Source organism: Brachycentrus maculatus, unplaced genomic scaffold (assembly GCF_059751285.1).
Source record: "Brachycentrus maculatus isolate JH-2025_06_01 unplaced genomic scaffold, ASM5975128v1 h1tg000010l, whole genome shotgun sequence".
Classification (NCBI taxonomy): Eukaryota; Metazoa; Arthropoda; class Insecta; order Trichoptera; family Brachycentridae; genus Brachycentrus; species Brachycentrus maculatus.
This window is the reverse complement of record NW_028280764.1, coordinates 377,220-387,299: the sequence shown is the minus strand read 5'-3', so window position 1 is coordinate 387,299 and position 10,080 is coordinate 377,220. Positions and strand designations below refer to the sequence as shown.

Here is a 10,080-nt window from a genome sequence, read left to right as displayed (position 1 = left end):
TCAAAACAAAAAAATGAGATGACGTCATTATCGGTTTGTGTCTCGTGTTTTTTTTTTAATTTCTGAATAATTTTCTTAAGAAATGGGAAAATTCTCTATTTCATAATATTTTATACAAATCTTTACAACATAAATGTTACCTGGGGGGTTTTGAATTTTTTGTAAAATCGACTTACATGGATCTGGCGGATTTTGAAAGTAGGCGACCATATTATGAGACCGAAGTGTTTGGGAAATTGATATAGGAAAAGTGATCTTTTGCTTAAATATTTAATTTGTTTGATCTAGGTTAGCGTTGGAAGTATAAAATCGACCTGTTAGAGTCAGTGTAATTTGTGACCGAGGCAAGGTCAAATCAATGCCCTATGTACCTTTGAGAAATCGCATAGGGTAGGTAGGTACCTACGTTGTTTCCGATTGCCAACGATGCCCCGAGAGGTCTGGCGCCCATAGACTAAAGTATCTATAAACACGTGCGTTTGGCGGATATATCATGGACGATTGACGTTTACTTGCCATTTGCAGGTTATACACAGTTGAGTTTTGTCAAATACCTTAATTGTGTGCGATAAGTAATGTTCTCGCGAATAAACATTTTGGAAGTATATTAAGCATAAAGTGTAAGAGAAAATTGTGAAGGTTTGTATTTAATTCATTTACTTAAAAGCAATAATGATCGTTATACATATATTATTATCCCACCCGAAGGCGATATAGCCGGTTTATCCTGGGTGCCTTCTGGTACTTTCATTTACCATCCATATATTATTTCTGAAATGTTAGGTTGGTCATATATTTTCAGATTTCAACATGTCGACTTCGTTGGCTCAACAACTGAAAAAACTTGCCGTACCAGAAACGTCAATTTACAAGCAGGAAAAGAAAAAAACTTCCCTCTTGTTTGATCCGAAAGAAGCAGCTTCTATAGACAGAGAGACATTTTATGAGATTGGTTTAAGCGGCCTAGCCGAACTGAAGAACATTAATCAGCGCTTTTCAGACTATGAAAATACGCTCTTTAGCATCTCATCCAAAGAATTCGAGAGATCTGTTCAGTCGAAAGATGCTAATAAGCGAATCGACAAAACTATCAAAAGCTTTCTTGTACAACTTTCTCCGTATTTTCTTCTTCAATCAAGTCATAAGGCTCTAGAATGGCTCATAAACCGGTTTCACATACATAAATATAATAAGGATGACTTCTTCCGCCTCATATTACCTTATCACGAAACCAAAATATTTGTACGTTGCCTGCAAATTATGAAAGTGAGCGACGCCACTGATAGATGGAATTGGTTGGAGCCATTACAGAAACCAGGCATTCCCTTAGCGAAGCCAGTATTGTTCACTCATTGCGCTTCAAATCCGTCTTTCTTAGAATTCATCAGTGATATGGTAAGGAAAGCAATCAAAGAGTTTGGTGATAAATCTGAGTTGCTTTCTACCCTTTTTGCGTTTTACTGCTCGAGTGTAGTTGGAGCACTAGAATATTCCAAAACCATCACCGAAGGCCATGTTACTAATATACTACCCGGCTTGTTGAAAAGTCTCACTTCCTCTGTGGGAAATCTTCGAGCTGCGGGATATATGATAGTGGCTCAGTTAGTCACCAAGACTCAGTTGAATAGTAAAGTTTCCGGCCACTTAGTAGATAAAATACAAATATATGATTCTGCATTACAGTATGAGGCTGTATTGTTATTACACTTATTGTTCCAATCTCAAGAAAGCCTAACATGTGTATCTGAGAAATTTGTCAGTAATCTTTCATTAGATGAATTAAAAATTATCTGTTTTAACCTGAACGTGTTGATCAATGAAGATACAGATGTCTCTAGATTTATTCAGGGCTTTGTATCTGGCGTGTTGTCACTACTGCAACAAAATGTAGAAAATTTGAGAAGATTTTCAAGTTTGGCAGAATTATTTATCTCAGAAGTCAACATGAATTCTCCAGGGGCTTGCGGTATGATCAAGTATGTTCTTTACTGTTTTTTGTTGTTTTTGTAAGCGCGTATTATTCTATCTTTTATTAACATTTATATGGTTATTCACTGATCATAAGACAAACCTGATGTTTACATTTCCACACCACATTTCTCACCAAATTTTAAATTAATTGAGATTTCTGTATTTATTAAATCCCTGAATAATCTGGAACCCAAATATTTTTATTTAAAAAATAATCATGATTGAATTTTAGTTAAAACTTATCTTATTTTAAATTTTCAGATGTGTCATAGATTGCTATAGGATAACTTCCCAGACAACTACAAGTGGAGATGACTCCGACATGGAAGTTATAGAAGAAGACGCTTCCGAAAACATCAAAATACAAACATGGTATTCAAAGTTTCTTAAAAGCTTGGAACTTAAATATCCGGATGAATTTGACATTGTGGTTAGAGATGTTATAAAATCAAACAAAATGTCCAACAAAAAATCTTCGTTAAATGATATTCTCGGATTCGCACCCAAACTGATAAAACAATTAGGAGATTCATTTTTGTTTGAAAAACTTTACCACAAAAATCCAGAAATCAGATTAGAAGCAGTGAAATATATTGTGAAGGATTTCAGGAATTTAAATAAAAGTAATAAACAATTTTTAAGAGAATCTATTTCTGATCGTCTCGAAGATGAAGATCCAGCTGTTGTATTGAGTCTATTAAATATTAAGCTCGAAGATCTTGTAACACTTGTGGGGAAAACATTGATTACTAATTTAAGATCAATTGTACGCAATGGGCATAAAGACACGTCATGGTGGGAACCTGCATGTAAAGCATTACAATATCTGTGCTCTTTGGAAGAATCACTTTCAGATCTCGGAACATGTATGGCAGTATTACCTTATTTGTTTCCTAAAGATGAACAGTCTATTTCTGCCACAATCCTTATAATGCAATCTAATTTAGGACAACGCCTTCTCTCGGGAGCAAATTTAACTCCCTCAAAGAATAAGAATCCTCTTTATATAAGTAAATTTATCTTTAATATTCTACAAAATGGTTCATGGTTACCGAGTACTGAGGATCTTCTTTACATTTTAAATGCTGCAGGCTCTGAAAGTAATTACAATTCAAAAATGTTCGCATTACTTTTGCTTACTTTTTCTTTGAAAGCTAATTGTGACTTGCCTGAAAGCATAAAGATTTTAAATGAGGTCTCAAACTTTATGGACAATGTTAAAATGTTGTATGTGAAACAACTGGAAAAGTTTTCTCCTGAAACTATAACACAGTTTATTGAAATTTCGGGAAAAGGAAAATTTCCTGTCCAAATTTACACATTCTTCTTGGAAAATATCATTAAGAAAACTAAAACAACAAGTTCTACACCACCAATTGCAAATAGTGGTGCTGATTTTGTTTCCAAGTTGTATACAATATTAATTAGAGGATGTAATAATAAATTTGAGAAGGCCTATAATCCAGTGCTTCGCTTATTGATAAATTCTAACTGCACTGTTATGAAAGAAAAAATTGAATTTATAACAAAATATACTGTCGATTATTCTGAGTTGAACAATGAAGATCAAGAAATGAATGATCGTTACATAGTACAAATTCGATCACTTCGAATTCTGCAAACATTCTTAAAATTATCGAGCTCTGAACTCGATTGGATTCTGGATTCAAATAATATGTTGATTTCACTTATTCTGTCCATGTATTCGCAAGCGCCTACCGTAAGAATGATTGTCATGGATATTATACAGATTATTTGTTCAAGTGTGAAAAACCCAAAACACCATTCTCACATTCTACTAAGCGAGTTACTTTCTCGCAGAGAGGAAATACAGATTGATAACGAACAGGTTCCTTTAATTTTATATACACTTCTCTCTCCTGATTCTACAGTACGTAAAAGTCTTCCCAAACACATTCAGGGTCCTATGAAGAAAGCATTAGACTCCATAATAAAGTCAATAGCGCATGACACTATACCGTACAGTATAAAAGCTAAGATAACTATCATTATAGCACATATAAAATCTGGAGACATACTTAAAATATTTTCATCTGTTGCCTTAAATTTACTGCAAAATGACCAGAATATTGATAATAATTTTGAATCACAGACATTGTGTAGTATAATATCAAGAATTGATTCCACCTCATTAAAGCAGGCAATGGAAAACGATGATGTATGGGAATTTATTACAACATGTATCAGGAATACTAGAAAAATTGAAGCAAATCATGTTTCAATAAGTACTTTAATGATGCAACAAATTGACGAAGAATTATTTTCCATACTTCCCTTTAAAAGGGCGGAAGCTCTTATAGCATTAATAATAGAAGCGGGAACTTTTGGGACAGATCCCAGTGTAATTTCTTCTGCAGCTAAATTAATAAAACGTGTAAATATTGATGCAAAGCATATAATGCCAGTTCTTTTGTCAATGCAAAACATAACTGAGAAGAATGATCCGGCAGGTTCAAGAAAGAGATTAAAACCCTTTATTCCTTCCTTACTAGTGCTAGACACCAAGGAATGGAAATGTGGCGTGACGTTATTAGAATATATTCAAAACAAAAGAAAATTATCTGGCATCGACAACATGCTGCCAAATTTATTTACAATTTTAAAAAAATGTCTAGATTTTGAAGAGCAATCTGCAGTTGAATATGTGAAACAATTACTCCTGACGAGTATTTTACATTGTGCTCAAAAATTGTATCCAACGGACAGCATATCGTCGAAAAGAATTCCACAGGGCATTATGGACATAGAACTGATTGTTATGTGCATACGAGGTACACAGAACCCCCAAACTCACCATCATGCATTAATGCTTTTATCTCAAGCAGCTTCCATGCTTCCTGATCAAGTTTTGCATCACATGATGGCAATATTCACATTTATTGGGTCATCTGTTCTGAGACACGACGATGCCTATAGTTTTCAGATAATCACTAAGATCATTGAAACTGTGATTCCTATTTTGGTAAAATATGAAAAACATAAAGACGAAACTGAAGTAGAGAAATTAGAAAGAGAAGTCATACCAGTTTTGAGAATATTCGTCGACGTTGTTTTGGATGTACCAGAACATCGTAGATTGCCACTATTTAAGAAACTTTTATTGACACTGGGTCCTTCGCACTTTCTTTCCACATTTTTAAATTTGATGTTTGAAAGTCATGTTATGCATGGAAATGAAGAAAAAAATGTTCCCAAGGTTTCAAATAAAGAACAACCGGTCAGGAGATTAGATTTTGCTATGGCTTTATCATTGGAATTTCCACCTGACATTATAATGCAAAGTTGCATAAAACTTGTGGGATTCTTGAAGACATTACCGATTGACAAGCAAGATGATGAACTCGATACGCACATCAAAATAGATCCTACGGTCATATTTGGTATTGACTCGCATACATCTAAGCAATTACGTCACTTTAAATACACAATTATAACTTTTGTGAATAACATTTTATCAAATCAAACATTAGTGCAACGCATCAATTTAATTACCGATAAAGGAGAAATGGAAGATTTATACAAAACATTTATAGTGAATGTTTTAACATACATCCAAGTCGTATCAAAGACTGCGGATCAAAATGTTGCAAAACCTCAAGCAAAGTATTGGAAAGTTATGCTTCATCATAGCTACGAAATTTTAGATAATGTCAACAATCTTTTATCTGTTGATATGTTTGTTATGGTGGTTCGAGGCTTAATGACCCATAATTTACCAACCGTAAGAAGAAAATCAATGGAAATATTAAATACAAAACTGCAATATCACGTTTCATTTTTCACCGAGTGTGATAGGAATCTTGTTTACTCTATTTTGGATCCGATACTTAATATTATTAACAGCATTGAGAATGAAGATATTCCGGATGGGCTCAGTAAGCAGGAAGTAGAGCTAAACCAACAAACTGCCCTTCTTTCTTTAAAGCTTCTCGTGAGACTTCTAGCCCAAGAAGATCCCCTGAAATTCAAGCCTATTTTGGATTTAATAACTAATTTAACAAGGTCGAGAGTCTCTGGAAATTTGATGGCTTCGATAGTTTTATGCCTAGCGGAATTATGTAGCAACCTGAAGGCTCATGCTATAGCGTATTTACCTAAATTCATGCCATCTCTTATCAAGATACTCAAGGCACAAAGAACGGCAGGATCTCTAGAGTTGGTACTTTTAAGCATTATCACGGCCATTTATAAAATTATCGAAACCATTCCTCTTTTCTTAAGTCCATACTTAGAAAAACTTTTGTTTGAGTTCTGTATTTTGTCTGCAAAATGGGAATATATCGACACAGCTAATAAAAATTCACCAGTGGTATCTAAATTAATATTGATAAAAAATAAAATATCCAGCACAATAGCTCCGCGAGTTTTAATACCGGTTATTATGCAGTGCTATGACCAGTTAATAAAGAAAGAAAAGTTTACTGCGATAGGACCTGTGATGAATATATTGTCCGAGAGCTTTGTTGGAATATCGGGTCCAGAGTTTACTTCCCTTCAGCAAGAGTTATCTACATTTTTCTTGTCAGCGCTACAGTTTAGGTGTGATTCTCAACACCAGCCTGATATTCTTCCTCACATAGAAAGCGTTGAAGATTGTGTTATAAAAGCACTTATCTCACTCGTATTAAAGTTATCAGAATCGTCTTTCAGACCTTTGTACTTTAAAATATTTGACTGGGCAGTAAGAATGCCAACCGATGACAACAACGAACGAGCTATTACATTTTACAGGTATCATCCATATTCTATTCCTCACATTTCCTTATTGATATTTGTTCATATTTACAATCTAAAAATGAGTCAATTTAATCTAAAAATATGTTTAATTTGTTTCAGATTGAGCTATTCTATAGCTGAAAATCTTAAGGGATTATTTATTTTGTTTGCTGGCCATTTTATAAAAAATGCTGCAGATTTACTAAATGCATGCAATAAGAATAAACAGGATACACTGTTTCTGAATTCCGAAGAAAAATGCTGCGAATTGATTGAATACATTATAAAAACATTAAATGCCGTGTTTTTATATGATAGCCAAAATTTTGTGAACAAAGATAGATTCGAAACAATAATGCAACCATTGATTGATCAACTGGATAATGATATTGGAGGAACAGAAGTATTAAATACCAGAGCTAAACAACTGATAATACCATGTATTGCCCAATTCGCTGTAGCCACAGCCGATGACTCATTGTGGAAACCTCTCAACTACCAAATTTTGTTAAAAACTCGTCATAATGATTACAACATCAGGTATGTACATATATATTTACATTATGCGATGTGCTCTTTTATAAAGTTATTTATGGAATAATCAGATATGGAACTAATTTCTTTTTCATACATTTATGTAATTTTTTATTGATATCTCAACAGAATAGGAATGCAGAAATCTGGCCATTTATAACGGTTATTACCTGTGTTTGTATGTGAAACTTTGCTGTAAAATAGAATACATAAACACATGTATACAACTCCCGAAATTTGAATAACTTTATTGTCAGTCATTGGTGGAATGGTTAATGTAAATATATGAAATGATCATTTAAACCAGCCAATGTAAATGCTCAGACTTCCTATCTCAATAATTTCTTCCCGTCTGTTGAAGTATCAATAAAAAAATGGTAGCAATCCTTTATAGTTACGTCCAGTATTTGTGTACAAAGATTGTCAAAGTACACTCAAAATATTGTTAAATTTTGGCAGGTTCAAAATCATTTTGTATTAAAAATGCTGGCAGTGGCCTTTACCAATTCTACAGATACAGATTGGCAAAGCGTGTTTGTAGTTTTTAAATTTATTTATTTTAACCAATATAAAAGGTCATCTATTACACATCCTTTAAGATATGCCTGGCGGGAATTTTACAGGCTTTTATCTATAGGCGCACATTAATATTTACATGTGACATTTGTTTCATCTGTAATACATCACCCTGATGATAACTCTGTTCCTGCAATTGCGGCTGAAACGTCAGCAAGTAGGTTTTGACACCACAACATAACCCGGAAACAATTTATCCGCATGTAAATGGGTGTGAAAATCTAGAAATTCAATTATTTATGGAATTTAAACAAATAACACATTGGAAATAAACTAATACAAATCAGTGTACATATGTATATCAGAACCACTCCAAGTTAACGACTTATAAATCGTCTGGTACACAATATGATTTCTTTCTTTGCAGGCTTCTAGGTTTGAATTGTGTCTGTGAAATGGCCACCAAGCTAGGAGATAGTTGGCTGCCTTTACTACCAGAAAGTGTCCCATTCCTGGCGGAACTGTTGGAAGACGAAGTCCAGAGTGTAGAAACTGCAACCCAAAAAGCTGTTCAAACATTGGAAGCTGTTCTGGGAGAACCATTACAAAAATATTTCTAAACCTCAGTTAATATTTCTGCAGATGTGGATATTTTTATAGTAACAATAAAAAAATAATAAAATTCATTTGTTAAATTGTATCAAACGTACTATTTCAATTTATTTATAATTAACATACACATTACAAACTTAAATTTAAATCGTATACATTAAAAAAATAGAAAATAAGCAAGAATACTATTGCTGAAGGTGTAGAAGAATCCCGCTTCAGAAAACTCCTTCAGACACATGGAACAGATCAATATCCGATGAGATATTGTTAGCAACATAGCGGTAGCTCTTCCTACAGGCATAACCATCGGCAGGTTGGTCCCGTGTATAGGAATGTGAAACAATCTATGTCGACGCTGTCTTAGGTAACTATCGGGAACATACAGACCAATGTTCCAGATAATTTCAGGATTATCGATCATACCGCACAATAATGGATAAAAATGCGTAATCAAATACACATTCCTTCTAGTCTCTTAACTATTGTAGCCAAGCATACCCTGAAGAAACTCGGTCGGGTAGAGCCAAGGATAATAGCCATACTCTTTCATGTAGATACCTCAGAAACTTGTTTTGGACTTTCTCTACCATAAGAGAGTACTTAAGCTCGTGTGGCCCCCAAATCATCGACCCACTCTCGAGTCTACTTCGCACCAAGGAGTTATAAAGAGTTCTCAGCACGCGGGTATTTTCGAAGACCCTGGCAGTACGCAGAATAAATCCTAGCATTTTCAATGCATTACCACTGACCGCCTCTATGTGATTGTGAAATGTCAGGGTGCTCACAAACCTAACGCCCAGATCCCTAACATTCGACGCTCGCATCAGATTTTGGTCGTTCATTTTGTAGCAATAAAATAGTTTTTTGAGAGTTTTTTGGGCCCTAGTGAAAGACGTGACCGAACACTTAGAAACATTAAACATTAGTTTGTTTCGTCTCCCCCATTCACATATATTTGATATATCTGCTTGGAGAAGATGAAAATCGTCAAAAGTTGTCACCTTTAAGAAAAGCTTTAGGTCATCCGCAAATAACAGAAACTAGTAGATACCTACCAGATATTCTTTTTAAGGTGGAGACTGACCGGAGCATTTCGTCGATGCGAGCATTCAGGCAGACAGTACACCAAGCGGAGCGCTCCATTCGCTAGTTTCGGATGCTCGGTGATGCTCGCCGCGAGCGATGTTATGACGAAATGCTCCGGTCAGTCTCCACCTTAACATGTTGGTTTTTCACCTCGAAATCATGGTCAAATTTTTATACATATTAGGAATTGCAGTAAAATTGCATTAAAAAATCCTAATACACAATACATAATTTTATAACATACATATTATGTATGCAGTAAAAACATAACGAGATATGTATTTTGCTGCACACAAGCTTAAATATATCCTGTTTTTTAAGTGAAAAAATTAAAGACTAATAAATTAAATGTGTGTGAATGGTTTACCACTACACATCTAGTCATTCTCAAGTCAAATTGGAATTTGGGAAAAATTTCTAAATCAAAAAATATACTTAAATTTCTATGTTCAATAATATTTTATGTCAAGAGAACTTTACTATATAAAAATTTATCATACAGAAGTTCAACTATATTAATATTTTTAAACTCCTATAAAAATGTTCGAGATAGCTGGTTTGCAACATCATCAACAATATAACGCGATTGGATAGTTTGTTTTCAATTAAATGATTAAAACATCA

General features: G+C 34.1%; 1 protein-coding gene across 1 annotated transcript; it reads left to right on the top strand.

Annotated features, from left to right (window-relative positions):
• Positions 1–471: 471 nt before the first annotated feature.
• On the top strand, positions 472–8,456 carry l(2)k09022 (HEAT repeat containing 1 homolog l(2)k09022). The gene is made up of 5 exons (XM_088261212.1): positions 472–639; positions 803–1,976; positions 2,233–6,723; positions 6,829–7,248; positions 8,186–8,456. The coding sequence occupies exons 2-5, from the start codon at positions 811–813 to the stop codon at positions 8,376–8,378; spliced, it is 6,270 nt and encodes a 2,089-aa protein (XP_088117338.1). The 5' UTR covers positions 472–639; positions 803–810; the 3' UTR covers positions 8,379–8,456.
• The last annotated feature ends 1,624 nt before the right edge of the window (positions 8,457–10,080 follow it).